The sequence below is a fragment of the Simochromis diagramma genome, unplaced genomic scaffold (assembly GCF_900408965.1).
Source record: "Simochromis diagramma unplaced genomic scaffold, fSimDia1.1 OVJJ01000343.1, whole genome shotgun sequence".
Classification (NCBI taxonomy): domain Eukaryota; kingdom Metazoa; phylum Chordata; class Actinopteri; order Cichliformes; family Cichlidae; genus Simochromis; species Simochromis diagramma.
Window position 1 is genome coordinate 13904714 of NW_024386831.1, and position 18598 is coordinate 13923311.

At 40.3% G+C, this 18598-nt stretch overlaps 1 protein-coding gene across 4 annotated transcripts in view; it reads left to right on the top strand.

The window, feature by feature from the left end:
- Positions 1 to 17656, top strand: part of LOC120731169 (protein TANC1-like) — a 98220-nt gene extending 80564 nt beyond the window's left edge. For 3 of the 4 annotated variants that reach the window (XM_040028048.1, XM_040028051.1, XM_040028050.1), the window contains 8 exons: positions 126 to 280; positions 3545 to 3776; positions 3887 to 4053; positions 8662 to 9269; positions 11341 to 11449; positions 11687 to 11809; positions 13052 to 13397; positions 13555 to 17656. In XM_040028048.1, the coding sequence (XP_039883982.1) occupies positions 126 to 280; positions 3545 to 3776; positions 3887 to 4053; positions 8662 to 9269; positions 11341 to 11449; positions 11687 to 11809; positions 13052 to 13318 (1661 nt within the window). In that variant the 3' untranslated portion in view covers positions 13319 to 13397; positions 13555 to 17656. The remainder of the gene's footprint in view (positions 1 to 125; positions 281 to 3544; positions 3777 to 3886; positions 4054 to 8661; positions 9270 to 11340; positions 11450 to 11686; positions 11810 to 13051; positions 13398 to 13554) is intronic. The other variant, XM_040028049.1, reaches the window with a different exon arrangement.
- Positions 17657 to 18598: the final 942 nt, after the last annotated feature.

Below are 18598 nucleotides of genomic sequence, written 5' to 3' on the forward strand. Positions count from 1 at the left end.
CTTACAAAAGAATCCCCTCACACACAACTAATGTTATTAATGCTAGCATATACATATATAGAGAGATGTTAGTTTATATTAATGTAATAACTTTATATATTGGTGACCATGTGCATGTCTTCCAGCTGGCCCAGGACAAAGCACAGAACTTCCTCTCAGCCAGCCTCCACAGCCCACTCCACCATCCAGTGCTGCCAACACACTGAGGACCAGCAGTTGCCCAGGAACTCCCGAGATGCAGCGGCACAGGGAGGAGGCTGTCAAACGCCTGGCTGCAAAGGTGCGCCTTTCAACATCTAAGAGAGCTCACAGTAACAAAGAAGCAGGAATCAAAGAAGCTGAAAAAAGATTGCACTAGTTATGGTGGTGTTTACTCAGGGAAAAAATGTTTGGTGTGTGCACTGGATCAAAAAAGTAATTTTAACAATTTTCAACAGTGAATAGATTTTTTTTTTTTTTTGATGGATGGATTTGTTGTTTGTTTCTTTCTTTCTTCCTTTCTTTTAAAAAAAAAAAAAAAAGGAAAAAGAAGGAAAAGCATCTCAGGTTTTACCAAGTGCTTCTACAACAGCTTCAGTCTGACTTCTGAAAACCCCTCTTTAATAGTGACCACAGATAATTGTGATATATTCTGTTGAATGATGCATAAAATTATACATAACAATAAGGGTAGGTTGCAGTTTACTAGTCAGTGATTAGAACCTCCTCAGGGAGCAACAACCCACAGTGAGCCCTGTCAGCCATGACCTGAGAGCACAGAATGTAAACACACACCAACGTCAAACAGAGCCAGCTTCATCAATATTAGACGTCATTTAGGAATTTACAAACATCAACACACGTTTCAAATAGCAACACCATTTATCTAGGCGGCTATCAGTTATACCGACATGTATGGCACTACTACTGCTTAATTACTGGTTGGTATCCGTTCCTGTGTCAACTTCAAATAGGTGCTTAAATATATTGTAAGGCCGCCTGTTCAAGTGTTGAACTGGGATGTTTGAACATGATAAGGATCCTCAAAATTCCATGAAGCGGAGCAACACTGACTACTGAGGACAGTGCTTACTTTTTTGACAGATGACTATTCCATCTGTTGATTTTTCTGGCGTTACAAGGATCGCAAAATAAAGTCTAAATACTGCCTCTCTGGGAAGTTTACGTGTCAGCGCTGTTGAGCAGAAGATTAAGTGTTTTCTTGTATAAGCGTGTCAACATTTTTCACAAGATATAAAGTACTGCACGGTAACAGCTTTACATGTGTTCTGTTACTCCCCCACACCGTCAGTAACATTGTTAACCACTTGTCTGTGACCAAAAACCCCCCCAAACATGCATACCAGACACTGAGCATATTTCTGCACATCTTTCTCTTTCAGACTTGTGAAGTGGACAGACAAGTCCTCGATGTTCCACTTTAAAATGTTCCTCTCTCGATGCACGCCGACTAGCAGTGTGCGGTTTTTGCCTACGACTCTTTTATTTTAGTTTTGGAATTGTTCGCTCTGTTTCCACTGAAATTTCTCTGTCGATTTTTCACTCCCGCATCTTTACTCGCACCACCTCTTCTTGTGTTGCTGAGGGTTCAGTCACATAGCAGGTGCACGTTCACTACATTTTGGAAATACTGCTTGCTAAAAGCACCATTTGATGACTTTGGCACTGCTATTGCCTTATAGCAGGTCTAATAAAGATGACTGGGGGCCACCGGGATTCAGAGAAGATTTGTGATCCACTGTTGTATTCAGTTGAGTTTGAATAGTGCTGTGATGGTAGGTTGTAAGGTAATTTAATAGGTGGCAGCTTTGTGAAGGACTTTCTCAGTGGATGTGACGTCTCCTACTGATTCGGCTGCGTTTAATGGCGCTGATTACAACCTGTTCTCCTTCTAACACCTTTAGAATTTAATACTCTTATCCTGTCAGGGAGGCCTCCTAATTAGTGACCCTGTCAAAGGGGACAGTTCATGCACCAGACAGCTAGGGTAATGCAGTGAGCTTCATGTAAATGTCTGTGAAACTCAAGCAGTATCTCTTGAGCCAATTATGGTGAAAAGTGTTTCCAATAGGCGCCTTCACAGGGGCTCTGTTCCTGTGATGTGTGATGCAACGCTGAGCAGCTTCTGTCAGATTCTGCCAGTGCTTTTTTTTAATCATTGATTTAAAAGTGGTCTCATAACAGGAGCACTGAGGCTACTACCCTTTCTGCTTTATTCTTATTATCGAGACGTGCCTTTAGGTAACATTTCTGAAAATGCATTTATTGTTTTGCCAGCAGATGAGCTACCGAGGTTTGACTGCAGAGCCTTGCATCATCGTGTGTCGAGATTCGTATTGCTCATTGATGAGGCGGTAGTCTGCGTGACTTGTATGCTAAATTAAATCATCACTGCAGTAGGGGGCTTATTAAGAGTTGTGTTCATGCACACAGCAGGTTACTTGACTTTGTACAATAATAGGCATTCAATATATCAGTTTCCCTCTTTGTTATGTCACATTTGTGATGAAGCTCAAAAAACGTGTGACGCAAAAATGACCGAAAGGAGTGTTCGGACGTCTCTCAGACGTTTGCTGCTTTTAGGGTAAAGCATAACATCAGAGAAAAATTCTGGTGGTCGTGATTTTTGACAGTTTCTGGAGAAGATGTGAATCAGTGGTTGTGTTATTGTTTCAGTTGGTCCATCTTCTGACTGGATGTCACATGTTTTCCTTACTAAAGATGGGTTATATACATCCAGGGAGTTCAGCTATAATTTTTAAAATCTTACCTCCCTCTTTTCTAATTTGCGCTAGCTTTAATTGTGCCTTTATTGGCGTGTGAGTTATATGTTATTATTTGAAAAAGAAAGAACCATAAATATGCATTTAGATCTGTGCTGTGGGGAAAAGTCTGGGCCCAAAACATTTATTGATGCTAAATGTTAAAAAAAAAGTCTCATATCTTGAGGCTTTAGTCATTTTTCTAGAAGCTGGTCATCGGTTTTCTGTGGAGAACTAAACGGCAACAGCTGAGGTTGAGCCGTCAGAGGAACCGATCACCTGCTCCTCCTCCTGTGGGCCTGGAAGTGTGTCAGCTCCTCCAGGTTGGACTGTAATTAGTACAGTCATCTTCCTTCTTCTCCACCTCTGTCCCTACATTTTCCTTTTAAATCAGACCTCCTTTGAATGCTGCGGAAACCTGCTCAGGTACAGAAGATTCTACCTTTAGATATCCACCTGGGATCTACTCACTTCTTTTTATAGCTTTTCATCCGTTGCCCAATCTCTTCATCATCCCTTCTGTGTGAAATAATGAAAGGATAAAATCATGTCTTTGACATTGTAGAGATAATATGTAGTTTTATGGAGGCTTGTTGGTATCAAAAGCCTCACTTACTTACTTTGTCATGGTAGTTTTTCAGTCACCAGAGATGTTGGTGTTTGTAAACGCTTTAAAGTTATCAAATGTACCCATCAGTCAGTGAATCATATTTTTAATTCTTCCTGATTCTCAAAAAGCAATGGCTTCACTCGCGTTTGTTCTCGTTCCTTTTGTCTTCCAGGTGGTGGCTTATCATTATTGCCAGGCAGATAACACGTACACTTGCTTGGTCCCAGAATTTGTGCACAGCATCGCAGCCCTTCTGTGCAGAGCTCATCAACTGAGTGCGTACCGGGAGCTGTTGCTGAAAGAGCCCCACCTCCAGAGCATGCTCAGTCTGCGCTCCTGTGTCCAAGACCCCATGGCTGCTTTCCGGAGAGGAGTCCTGGAACCGTTGGCCAACCTTCGGAAAGGTAAAACACTGTAGTTGTATATTGCACTATTTCATTTTCGTCGTGTATGAGACCTCTAATCTCATTTCATAGTATTTTAATATTTAGTTTATTTGTAAATGTCTTTGCAGAGCGAAGGATTCCAGAGGAAGATTACATAATCTTAATAGACGGGCTGAATGAAGCGGAGTTCCACAAACCAGACTATGGAGACACCATTGCATCCTTCATCACAAAAATCATTGCCAAGTTCCCCTCCTGGCTAAAACTGGTTGTCACTGTTCGAATCAACTTGGTGGTAAGCAAGAACTTATAAAGCATGGCTCTGAGTTCACTCAGATGACAAAATATTCACTGTTATAATCACCTCGAGTCAGAATTACAGATGTCACATTATACTGGTGATGAGTTTTAGTTTTAAAAAGTTTATCACTCTTTCTTCCCTCTCGGTAACTACTCGGCTTATCCGCACACTTTATGGCTGATTAAAGTAACTACTGCTAATGGCATTCACTCTTCTGTTGCTGCAGCTGCTTCTCTCACACACTCAGAGACTCGCTTCCCACAATGAACTCACACAGGTGCAGTTTGGCTGTTACACTGTTGAGTGAAGTACTGGATACAGGCAAGCTGTTAAGGGCTTGATTCTTAACTTAATTACCAGTTTCGTGTCTGCTCTTATCCTCTCCTATCTGCTTTCCAAGCGCTCTGAGCTGAAGCTTATCAAAAAGTTTGAACACTCAAGACTTCTGTCATTATATTTTTTATACAAATTGAATGAAATTTGCACAGGCTGGTTTAACTAAGCATCTTTAACTAAGTGCTTTTACAGTCTTACCTTTTAATATATTTTAATGTTATTAGTGCTAGTTTTCACTTACTTAATATACTGTATTTTTCGGAGCATAAGGCGCACCGGATTATAAGGCGCATTAAGCGAAACAAAACAGTCAGATAAGTCAACTCATTTTTCTTGCTTCCTCCACTCCACATTGATTCATAAATGCTGAATTCTCTTGCAGCTGCTCTATTCCCATGTTGTTGCAGCATATTAATGACTAACCTGGTATTGTCGATGGATTACCTCAGTTGTTCTCCTGATTGAAGTTTGGTCCGTTTACAGCATCCTGCCATGCGATTGCATTTGTCCCTAACCCTCGGGAATCCTCACATTAAGTTTTATGAGTGGAAAAAAAGTTAGCCTTCATCCTCTAGCTTCAGTGTTTATGTTATGCTAACATAGCTGTGTCGCTAGCGATCACGTAGCATATCATTTTATACCAGCTAGCCTAGCTTCAGTAACCCTATAAATGTCACTGCTGTTTAGTTTTCTGTCTTCATTTATGTCAAAAGGGACGGCAGAGCTGTACATTTAAATTTTTTCAGAAATCTCTTAGTCATGTATATCATGTTTAGGTGGAACTAGCGAGCTAACTTCTAACTCCGTTAAATTTAATAAATTTTGTTTTCATGGATGCTTGGATGTTGAACTTAATAGTTACACCTGGTAAAGCATCAACGCTGTCGATTTTTGAGAAAATTAAAGGATTTTAAGTGCGGCTTATGGTGCAGAAAAAAAAAAAAGTATGCCGGTTGTAGCCAACAGTCCTCCTGCACTTACAGTTCACACTGGCCCTGTGTCCCAATCCATAAAACACAAATGTGTAAAACACATTTATTGATTTGTTGACCAGAACATTTCATATCCTAAATCGGAAAATCTAACACTGTGGCAACCCTAGAAAAGAAATGAATCAAAATTCTCTCATTTTAACAAATGTCTAGCTGGACATGCCGTCACCTCTCTAGGCACTCACTCACTGTCACCAGACCCTGCACATTTTTACATTTTGACAAGTGTTTCCTGAGCTGCTCCCGCTTGTTATTCTACTCTTTACAGAGTCAGGCATATCCAGCAACATTCAGAAAAGAATTGAGACACATGACCTGCAGGGCAGGAGAGAGATGAGTCAGTCACTTTGAGCTGACACTAGGTTGACCAGTTCCAGAAATGCTATGGACTTGGATTAAATTCATGCTGCTGACAACTGAGGCTTTGACACTACTGATGAACTACATGACAGCTTATTTTCCTTGCTGGGGGAAAAAAGAAAGCACTGAGCCTTGGATAATAATGTGGTTTTTGATTGACGTCTGGAATTTGAGTTATTATTGCTCAGTCAGAAGCCAGGGTCGAGTGTTGTCCATCAGTGTGGGCTGTACTGTATATAGTGAATTCAGCCTAGCTATTAAGAATTCAGGCAAGGCCCTGTCAGTGTGGTGAATCAATATATTGTAGCGCTGATATTTTGTATTCACCTCTTATGCTCTTCTATTAATGCATTAGAATTGGTTTTTTGACATGGAAAGATGTTCCAGGTGACTGCACTTAAAGTAATACATTTCGACTACACTGCAACATATGTGTTATAATGTCTTCTGACAAAGTGAAACAGTGTTTAATGAGAGGGAGTTACTTTTTGTGTGAATTTGCTAGGGTGACATTTTCAGCCACCTGGAGGCTGGCAAAGCAAGAACAGCAACAACAACAAGGTTGCAGTCGGTTATCGGAGATGTGTTTTTGTTGTCCGTGTGGTAGATTTCATAGTAACAACTGTGCTGGAAAGGAAACGTGTGGTTTAAGGCATATGTAACAGTAGCTGTGTTTTTTTTTTTATAACCTCTGTTAGTGAATCCTGTGCACATGCTGGTCTGTGGCAAAGGATAGCACATTGTTAACCATGCCATATGTGTCTTTTTACTTTCTTGTAATCGTATTTTCCTCGTTATATTTCTGTTTTGTTCACATTCCCACTGTAACCACTTAGCAGTTGTCTGCAGTAATGAATCGAATGACACTGTTGTTTTAATGGGAGCTATATGACGACTTCGCATGCGAAAACCTCGGAGTCGGTTTGACAGTGTTTTTGTAAATCAGGCTCCTATGATGTTCAGTAAGTTCCCTTTAAGTGCAATGGAAAGGCTGTTAGTCACTGACTGAAAATGTCTAATTTTCCAAAAATGTAACAGAAGTCAGTTAAATAGTTTTTAAGAGAGTTGGCAGTCTTTTGCAGAAAAACCCTGTATGTCCTCTCTTTTTATTGTTTATTTTTTTGGGGGGGGCTACGAGTCCACATATTTGGGTAAGACGCAGGAAATGGTTGCAAAATCACAAAGAAATTCCAAAATTGAATTCTCTATGTCCGGTGGGACGTGATGAGAAATATTACAAAAGCAGAATTCAAAATGAAAACAATGAACAAACAGGGCTGCGTACAACCACATGCCATGACACATAACGACAGCACAATGCTTAATAACAGAATTAATGATAAACTGAAGATATTCTACGATAACTGGACCATGCACAGCATTCAAAATAAAATAAATAGAGAAATAAATACAGTAAATAAAGAAAATGTATATAAAATGTTGTTTGGACATGATGGTTGTCAGTCCTGCTCCATGCAATAGACTATAATGACCATACACTTGCATTACTCAAAGGTTCTTGAAACTGAAATATGAGCTAATGATGATGGTTCCTACTTCCTTCAAAAGTTTTTAGAGCAAGTTCCTACAAAAGATCAAAAGCACAAACTGTACGCTCCATGCTGTATTCTCATACTGTTTCCCCTAACATTAAAGCTCTGGACACAGCAGTCAGCAGCATTGCCATTCAGTGCAGACAGTGGTTACATTCGGCTTTGTAAGTTATCTGAACAGTTTGGCCATCATTAATATGCAAAAGCCATCGGTAAACCTGCGTCTGTGTGTGTATGGCTTTGCTATCTAAGCTTTCGGCTACAAGTTCAGAAACTCTGCAGCTTAGTGTTTGTATAAGCTGCAATTTAGCTTGAAATTGGAAGCACTAAATGATCGACTTTAAAGCATTATCACTTCATACTTGTAATATTATGCGTGTACATTTGTACTTGTCGCTTGTACTCAGGTGTCTCTTGCAAAAAAACCCTCAGTGAATAAATAAAGCTTATCTGCTTTACTGCCCGACTAACTCGGGGCATAGCAAAAATGAATCATGGAAGAATAATCAAGATAGCATTGTTGAGACAAGAAAATATGAAGGCATGAAATGTTTCTTATTTGCAGACAGAATCCGAGTTGTGCATAGAGATGAAATTGTCACGCTATTGTTTTGTGCTTTGAACAGACAAATAGCATCTCACCTCGGAGGAAGGGTTCGATATATTTGGCCCTTGCCTGCTAGACTAATATCTGGACAATCTCTGAGGTGTTGTTTGCACCCCCTCCCCCCAATCTTGTGGATTATGTTCGGTATGTTTTATTGAGCGTGTGCATACATGTGCTTGTGTGTGTTTGTCTGTTTGCGCTGCCTTCTCATGATGAGGGAGAGGAAAAATGTTATCTTGCGGAGGCAATGTTTCTCTAGCCTCAGACAGGCAGAGGATTGGCGGATTAAGGTGCATTGATTTCTCCAACCCCTGGGACACAGATTGAAATGTGAGCCCTAGTTCAGACCTCTGCTTGCCCGCTAGCTACCATCCCATCCATCCCCTGCCTCTTAATACTCAGTTTCCCCACTCCTGTTTTCCTCACAGCCACATTTTGAACAGTAACAAGTGTCTGCTTTGGCCTGATAGCTCAGCATGCTTGCTTCCCCACTGCTCAAAGAAACTCCTCTGATAATACACGTACACAGGCAGATTTTGTTTTTCTTAATGGGAGCTCAGGATGCAAAGAATATTTTTGCTTTTAATTAATTAAATTATTTATTTATTGGCTGTGGTATTGAGTAATACAGCTGTGTCTGTAATGCAAAGACTGCACCAAATTACTTTTTTTCATGCATTGACACTTTAATAGTACATTGAAGCTCAGATGTATGTTTTTATGTCACGCTCTGTCTTTATCTTGTCTTCAATAGGAGATCACCAGCCTCCTGCCCTTCTCCAAAATCTCCCTGGATGACTTTTCTGACAACAAAGAGATCAGCAATGACCTCAACGCATATATCCAGTATCGGATCAACGGCAGCAAGGACATCATGAACAATATTAGCCTGAACGGCAAGGCCGATCCTATCACAGTCGGCAAGCTAAGTAGCCACCTGATCTCCCGCAGCCAAGGGTCCTACCTGTATCTCAAACTCACCCTGGATCTGTTTGAAAGAGGCCACCTCGTGATCAAAAGTGCCAGTTACAAAGTCGTGCCTGTTTCACTGGCAGAACTGTACCAGTTACAGTGTAACATGAAATTCATGACCAATTCAGCCTTTGAGCGCTCACTGCCGATCCTCAACGTATCGCTCGCCTCGCTGCACCCCCTGACTGACGAGCAGCTGTTCAACGCCATCAACGCGGGGTTCGTCCAGGGGGAGCTACAATGGGAGGACTTTCAGCAACGCATGGAGCTGCTCTCGTGCTTTCTCATCAAACGGAGGGACAAGACGCGTATGTTTTGTCACCCTTCCTTCAGAGAGTGGCTGGTGTGGAGAGCTGATGGAGAGAGTACGGACTTCCTTTGTGACCCCAGGTCAGTTTTCTGCTAATGCAATAACTTCGCAGCTCTCAATTTGGTCTGCAGGCTTCTGTAATGCATTTAGAGTTTGCGTATGTTTCAGTAATGCATTTAGAAAAGGTTCTTGAATTGCACAAATAGGCATGTAGGACAGTAAGAAAAGTACAACTAATGCTGCAGAATAATATGATAAACGTGTCTTCATGTGAATGAAGTTTTGTATCTCAGAGTGCTTCTGAATTAGTTGTTTTAGGTCTCTGACAGCTTTAATCATGCCTAAATTTGGTGTCCATCCTGTCGGTTGTCACAAAGTTCTTACCTAAAATGTTTAAAGCAGTGTCCTGCTTATTTCCGGTCCTCAATTTTAATGCAGGAGAGCAGAATTTAACGTGGGATATGTCTGCAGAAGGGGAGAATAGCTGGCTCTGGATGTATTAGAGGCAGTAATTCAGTGTTTTTCTTCACATATCTGCACAGAAATCGGTCCATAATAAACACTGCAGACTGCACCAAAGCTTCCATTTGTAAATAAATGCCTTTAGTCAGCAGTTTGCATACGCAGCCCTGCAACATCATAGATCAGATTTCAAGCAGGCTGTTTCACTTCTTCGAGTCGTCTTCTCTTGCATAATGTGAGAATACAGCTGTGGAAGTGAAGCATGTTAGATTAATGCTCGAATCTTGCAACAATGACATTCAGGCTTCACTGAATGTAATTTGAGATTTTGCAGAAACATTAGACTCCCTGAAGTCCTGTTTGTTGGTGTCAGCTTGTTGCATGCCAAAGTCTTTCCTTTGTCTCGGAAAAAATACACACGGCATGCAGAAAAAAAATTGAGTGTGAAGTGATGTGATGATGTGAGCATTTACAGACACATCACAGCACTAAATTCATTAGCACAAGGCCTGGTTGCAACGTACAGCACATTCAAAAGTTCATCTCAGAATGCACCTTTGATACAGTGAAGCTGTTTGTAATAAAGCAGCACCTCTGCAGATAAATCCTGTGCTCTTTTGGAGCTGTCGGGATTCATCCGAGTTCAGATGCCTGACTGCAGACTTCACCCTCATATCAAACACATCGATTCTCCTTCCACTGCCTCTCCCCGGTCTGAATTGTTCACATGTGCTGGTACCGTATTATAATTGTCAAATTTCAAATAACAAGCCGCACCAGCGTTGTTAGTGGATTACTCGCTCCCTCATCTGCTTGTTTGCAACCCACTAATTTGCGCTGCTGTTGGCAGCTTGCATTGGTCATCGGTAAAATGAACTGCTGCGTCTGTGCTCATGAATTTGTGCTTTGTTAGTAGATCACCCGCACAACTTTTGACTCCCGATCAGTGCTTTTTTTTTTTTTTTTTTTTGTTGTTGTCTTGCAGCCTCACACTGATTTGCCCTGTTTTAATAAATAGTGCTTTTTGTGAGGGAGGGGGGGTACTGACCTATGCATTTTGTAGATATTGCATGTTGCAATGCGAGGCAGGCTTATCTCTTTTAGCAGTACTTGCAGTGCTTACCTAATTGAAATGCTGGAGCCACACGCAAATGAGAGATTTCAGTCATTCACACTTAATAAATTGAATGATGTCACTTTTTTCCTCCCTGTTGCTCACCTCTGCTCACATGGCGATGCCTCCAAACGGACGAGAGCTGAGCTTCGTATTCTGGTCATTCACAGCCTTCCAGCTCCATCATTAAAAAAAACAAAGGCTTGTAGTCTGGCGCAGGAGATGCACAGAGAGACAAAAGCCTCCTGCACTGCCTCTCTGTTTGTGCCTGGGCACAACTAGAGAGGATTTTTATCCAGATCAAAGGGATTCGCAATCATGCATGCCTTTTTAATGAAGTTCTGCATTAATTAGTGCCTCAGTGACACTTCCCCCCCTGTTGTTCAGAGGGTCATTGCCAAACATTTTTAGCTTATTCACACTAGCTCCAGAATACAATAGTTCTCCTTGACAGTGCCAGGCTCCTCGTCATCAGCAGAATGAATCAGTACTTTCATGTCGTTTGAAGCAGAGGAACAATCATTCCTACTGTTGACGACTGAGTATCCTATCTGTTCCCTTGTTTTCTAACCCAGGACCGGTCACGCTCTCATGGCTTTCATGTTATCGCGCCAAGAGGGGAAACTGAATCGGCAGCAGACAATGGAGCTGGGACACCACATACTCAAAGCACACATCTTCAAGGTATAGATGTGGAACCTACGTGGTCTATGCATTCATCTTTATTTGAAATCCATCCCTTGCAGGAATTTCTTGGTGTTCACTTTCTCTTGATTTATGCACTGTGACAATGGTTCACCAGAGGATAAGCCGTGGGATGTGGAAAGCAACATTGACAGCTTATGCCCCTCAGATTCGCTGGTTTTTACATATGTGTGTTTGTGTATTTACTCATGCATTTATGCATTGGTGTGCGTGCAGGGTCTGAGCAAGAAGACAGGCGTGTCATCCAGTGTCCTTCAGGCTCTGTGGATAAACTGCAGCACTGACGGCCTTTCTGCAGCCCTGGCCTCCCTGAGGAACCTCTACACACCTAATGTCAAGGTAAGCCTTTGCTTCAGGTTTGCTCCTGCGCGTCTGTTGAATGCAGAACAATCGGCTTATTAGCTAACGATGAAAAAAACACATTATTGATAACCTGAAATGCCTAAATGCAACAGGTTGCTTTTGTTGAAATGCAAAGTAGAAGCTTCTTGAGGGGATATAGGAAACCTTTAAACACTATATATTAAACACACAGTATATGTATCCAATTTTCAGCATTTTCATAACACTTTTGTTACGTTGGAGTAATATAATCATATACACTGGTTAGGTCATTTTAAAGCAAATGCATCTCAGAAATAACTGCAACTTTCTTTAGATTTTAGTTACACTTTTAATCCCCGACTGTTGCTCCACGCAGGGAATGTTTTATTATTAACCGCTGTCCTTTTATATTGTTAATGTGTCCAATTATAATTTGACAGGTAAATGTTAATAAGCTTCGCGCACGAGCCAACTTCCTGTGTACTGCTTTTCAGTCGTGTTTCGAAGGGCGATAATCATTTGGCCTTTCCTGGAAAGGCTGTTCTGCCAGCATGATGCATTCTGGCTCGAAGAAAAATGATCCTCCGTACTTCTTTGCCGTTAGTGTTATTGTTTCAGAGGGAGTTCCATCACCTGGTGTCTGTTTGTGAGTTATTGTATAAATGTGTAGTATTAGTCAAACAGACATTTACAAAATGACCTTATTCTCTCCTCTGGGGGAGGGGTGGGGGTGGGGGGGTTAATTTATGCTACAGAGGATCCAGAAAATAACACACACTTTCATCTCCTGTCATCAAACACTCATTTCACTCTTTGGTTCTGTTTGACTAGGCCTTTATTTATTGATTTACTCGTAATGAAAGCGGATACCACACTTGATAATTGCATTCGCTAGAATGTGGCCGTTTCATTTGCCGTCTGAAAAATCTGAAGATGAGAATAAGAAGTTTGATCTCTGTATGAGCCATAAAATGAGTAATGGAAACAATTCTGCTGCTGCCTGAATCTGTTTAAATGGAGATGGGTCAAACATGGGTGGTAGTTCACATTTTGAGGTGTATAATTTAGCCAATAAAGAGTAAAATAGTTAAAGTCATCTCTTCTTAAGAGAATAAAATTTATTTTTAATTCAGATTTCTTTCACCTTTAAGTACATGCGATTAAAAAATTCACTTCTTTGCAAAGACCTTGGAATAAATATTCAAACGTGAATGCTTTCTGCATTTTTTATTTTTATTTTTTTGCTTGTATGATCAGGTAAGCCGTCTCCTGATGCTGGGAGGGGCAAACGTGAATTACCGCACAGAAGTCCTGAACAACGCACCAGTGCTTTGCGTCCAGTGTCACCTCGGTCACCAGGAAATTGTCTCACTGCTGCTCGAGTTCGGCGCCAGCGTGGATGTTGTTTCAGAAAACGGCATGAGCCCCCTCTGCTTCTCAGCTGCTGCAGGACACTTGGGACAAGTCATGCTGCTCTGTAAAAAGGAGGCTAAGGTGAGGACTTTTCATATTGTGACTACTTGACAACTCTACTGATGTAGTTTTCTTGTGATCATAGACATTTGGTTTCATTTGGCCATCTTTCTGGATTTCTGGCTTTTTCATATCGTTAGCTTCATAGCATAAGTGCCTAAGTCATTTTTTTGTGTTTTCGGAAAACAGACGGACAGGATGATGCAGCAGTGGTAGGGGAGTAAAGTTAGGCAAAAATCTCAATTTGACCAAAAAATGACTTAGGCACTTATGCTATGAAGCTAACGATATGCAGGGTTTGTATGGGTGCTTGAAATCATTAAAAAAGGCTTGAATTTAAATATTGTCTTTTCAAGGTTTGAATAGTGCTTGAATTTTAGATGTGGTGCTTAAACGTGGTTGAAACCATATTTCATTCACCACAAATAACTGACCGAATAGTCTTCTTATCAGATAGAAAAATAAAATGAGTCACAAAGTGTGAAAGCAAAATTTCTCCATCTGGTGTGCCTTGCACCTCTGCATGCCAGTCTGTTTCAATGTGTGCCCCCCCGGGGATGAGTGCACTAACTTGACGTTGCTGTTTTAATGAGTGTTTGATGGAAAACGACACTGGTGGAATTTCCACTCTGAGTCACATGACAGGTGAGTCCTAGTAAATAATTTTCGAGTATGTGTACATAACACATGCTAATTTTAAAACTATTATTATTATTATTTTGCTAGCTATCAAACGTGCTGGAGAAATGCACTGAGTGTGATAGTACAGTAGTTAGTTATGGCATGGTGATTTATGGTATATGCTGTAAACGTAGCTAACATTACTTAGCAGTAGCAGTAATGTGAGTTACTTCACTCAAGTGAAAGCTTTAAACGTTAGTCTGATACTTAACTAGCCAACTTGAGGCTTAAGGGAATAATGGTAATAAGAGGGACTGATCCATATGGGCACAGAGAATAGCCACTTTTTGTGCTACTGAAGTTCCTGGGCTTTCATTCAAAATCTGTTTATCGTGAGCACCCACCCATTAAACATAAAAATCATAAATGGCTTCAAGCTCACATTGATGCCTGTGGGCACTATCAGCCACTGAGACAACAGACAAATTTGAGTGTTTTAATGAATGAATATTTCATACATTAAGGCTGTCTGTGTATTTAAGAGAGGTGAACAATACATTATAATTGTACATAATAATATCACAGATGATAGACTAAATAAATATATTTTACTTAGATGCTTGTTCATTCTTAAGGTCTTATATGTTGAATTGAACTGTATGTCATCTGTTCAAAGGCTCTCTCAGTCAGTTCTGTTCTCCATGCCTGTCTTACTGTACATGATGTTATTAGCACAAACACTTTAAAAGTTACTGTGACTCAAACATAGAAAAAATGATTTTTTATTTCCCTCACCTAATTTTTAAAAGTATTTTATAGCATATAACACGTTTGAAAATATGCTTCGGTTCACATTTAACTCCAGAAAATCATAAATCAAAATATGGATATTACCTGTCCACAGATTCATGGTGACGTAACTGCTCTTTTAACTGTCTGGTGTCTTTGCTTTGTTTGGTGTTTGTAGACATGGTTTACATGAGTTTTTAGCTGAGATTCAGAGGTTTCTGTGGACACTACTCATGTCAGCACTTATATTTCTGACCTCGTGTTATAATCGATTAAACGTGGTCTCCTCCCTTTCCCCCCCCATTTTTGATGTTGTGGGTGCAAATGATCAGGCGTGACATTCTCATAATAAATCAGATAAAATACTGCAAAGAATTAATCCTGCGTTTGTGTGATTGAAATGTGTGTGCAGTGACACTGTTTTAAAGATTTGGCCTAAATAATTCTGGAGTGAATGAGCCTAAACATGATGACCGGACTAGTGACACCATATCACCTGTGACACTCACACACGCACGTATGACTTTGCCAGTTTCAGCTGAAACAATTTCAGTGTTTCAAACCATGTTCCAGAGTTTTTAGTTCACCGTTCATGAGGTTTCAAGAAGAAAATGAAAGACAGATCTGAATGTTTGAAAGTGTTTTGGAAAAACTCTGTAAAGATTAGATGAACAATACTCAAAGGATAAATTCAACTGTTTTATTTTGTTAGATAAGTTGAAAAAAAAGTTAAACAAGCAAGTAAATAAAGAAACAAGGTAAAACGAAGTAAGAGCAAAAAGTTAACAAGTAAATAACGAAACAAGGTTAAATGAGGTAAGTTCATAAAAGTTAACAAGTAAATAACGAAACAAGGTTAAATGAGGTAAGAGCAAAAAGTTAACAAGTAAATAAAGAAACAAGGTAGAGGAGAGAAAACCCCAACAATCCCCTCTGAGCAAGCACTAGGCGACAGTGGGGAGGAAAAACTGCCTTAAAACGGGCAGAAACCTCCGGCAGAACCAGGCTCAGGAGGGGGCAGTCAACTGCCGGGACTGGTCGGGGGGGTGAACAGAGGTGGAGCAAGACGAGGCTACATCAGTTGAAGAAGCAGTATTGTCCCTCTACCGGAAAAAGCTGAAGAATCTTTTCTTCTTTTTCATGGACTTTTCCACGAGCGCCTTTTTGTCCAGGATGAGGGTTCTCAACTCATCGATGGTTTCTGTGTTTTGCCTCTCAAGTTTCTTGCATGTTTGTTCCACCTGTTCTAATGTTGCTTGTGTTTCTTCAAGCTTTTCTTTGAGGTCTTTGGATGTTGCCTCCTGTGTCAGCTTTGCCTTCTGCAGGTCTGCATTTCTCACTTGATCTTCTTTGTGCAGGCCTTCTAGCTGCTCATTTCTTTTCTGGATATCGCGGAGCGTACACTGCAGGTCCTCATGCGTTTTGTCTTGTTTTTGCTTTTGGGCCTGCATTTCTGTGTTTTCCCGCTTCAAGTTGTTGAATTCCAACAATATCCCCTTAATGAGCTCTGAGTTGTTTTTGGCCATGTGATCAATCTTTTTCTGCATGTGTGAGCATCGTTTTTCTAGTCTTTCCTTTTCTCCCTCCAGCTCACTTGTTTTGACCTTCAGTTCATCACAGAATCCTTGCAACTTTTGATTTTTACTCTCAAAGTCCTTGATAATGCACTTTTCTTCTGGCAGTCTTTCTTTCTGCTGCTCTTTCTCTTGAAGGAGGTCTTTATTTTGGACCAATGTTTGTTCCAACTCTGCCTTCACCATTCTGTACTTTTCCTGCATGCCTTGGAGCTCGCGCTGCAGGTCTTTTTGCTTTGTGTCCTGTTGTTGCTTCTGTTGGAGGACTTCTTTATTTTTTTCTTCAGCTTCATCAAGCTTTCTTTGGAGCAGGTGATTCATTTGGTCCATGTATTGCAGATCCCACTCCATTTTATCAATCGTCGCTTTCCTGCCTTGAAGCTGCTCGGACATTTCTTTAACTTCAGCGCTCTTTTTCTTGTTTTCTTTGATGAGGGATACAATCTGCTCTCTGGCTTGAGCAAACTTGATCCCCCAGCCCTCATTAATAATGTTGATGTCGGGCTGGCGCTGTAGTGTTTCTTCCAGGTGTTTGTTTTGTGCTTCCATCTGTAAGCACTTCTTCTCCAGGTGACGTTTTTCTTCTTCAATTTGTCGAATTTTGTTCTGGAGATGGTTGTTTTCATTCCTACTCTCCTGTAATGCCCTTTGGATGGATAAGAGGCCATTTGGAGAAATTGGCCGGCCACGCGTGGAAGGAGAGGCGGCGAAATCTTTTTGTCTTGGTTGCCGTAATCTTGGATACATGTTGGCGTTTGTATCCGATGACTCTGAGAGGTTTCCAAATTTTTCTGTAGTGAACGTTTGAAGGCTGCAAACACAAAGGCTGCGAAGAAACGAACTGAAAATTGCTGTTCCTCACCCCTATTTATAGAAAAACTTCAAAGGATCATTGTGACATCCTTGTGACATCCTTGTGACATCCTTGTGACATCCTTGTGACATCATCACTCCTAAGCCAATCAGATTGTCACATGACATTTTGGAATGTGGAATGGGGATATGTTTTTTTTTAAACAGTTTTCAAATGTAACTTAATATTTAAGTGTTTCTTACTTGACCCGCTTAGTCGATTAAAAAGTTAATTGCCACGAACACCCCTAATGTTATATAACAGACCACAGAAAAAAGACAGGTTTTTTTCTACGTGACAGAGCTATAATAAATGTTTTGTTTTTTTTAAATTATCCTACTTTTTCTAAAAGGGAACATTATTTAAAGAATATGTATTTAATTAAAAACTCTGTATTCATCTAAAGGGTATACCAAGAAGGGTGAGCTTCCTGCTTGAAAAGGAAATGACCAAAATAAATGTATTTCTCTGCAATTACAAACTCTGTGTAAACAGTCTTGGTGTCAAAATAAAGCTAACACTGGTGAGATGTCATCAGAGCTGTAAATATTACTGCAGATGTTACTATGTCAAAGTTACTGTGACTCAAACATAGAAAAAATGATTTTTTATTTCCCTCACCTAATCTTTAAAAGTATTTTATAGCATATAACACGTTTGAAAATATGCTTCGGTTCACATTTAACTCCAGAAAATCATAAATCAAAATATGGATATTACCTGTCCACAGATTCATGGTGCAGTAACTGCTCTTTTAACTGTCTGGTGTCTTTGCTTTGTTTGGTGTTTGTAGACATGGTTTACATGGGTTTTTAGCTGAGATTCAGAGGTTTCTGTGGACACTACTCATGTCAGCACTTATATTTCTGACCTCGTGTTATAATCGATTAAACGTGGTCTCCTCCCTTTTGCCCCCATTTTTGATGTTGTGGGCGCAAATGATCAGGCGTGACATTCTCATAATAAATCAGATAAAATACTGCAAAGAATTAATCCTGCATTTGTGTGATTGAAATGTGTGTGCAGTGACACTGTTTTAAAGATTTGGCCTAAATAATTCTGGAGTGAATGAGCCTAAACATGATGACCGGACTAGTGACACCATATCACCTGTGACACTCACACACGCACGTATGACTTTGCCAGTTTCAGCTGAAACAATTTCAGTGTTTCAAACCATGTTCCAGAGTTTTTAGTTCACCGTTCATGAGGTTTCAAGAAGAAAATGAAAGACAGATCTGAATGTTTGAAAGTGTTTTGGAAAAACTCTGCAAACACAAAGGCTGCGAAGAAACGAAAAATTTCAAAGGATCAAAAATCCATATGACATCATCACTCCTAAGCCAATCAGATTGTCACATGACATTTTGGAATGGGGATATATTTTTTTTAAAACCGTTTTCAAATATAACTTAATATTTCATAAGTGACCTGTTTAGTTGATTAAGAAATTTATTGCCACAAACGTCCCTAATGTTAAATAAGAGACAACAG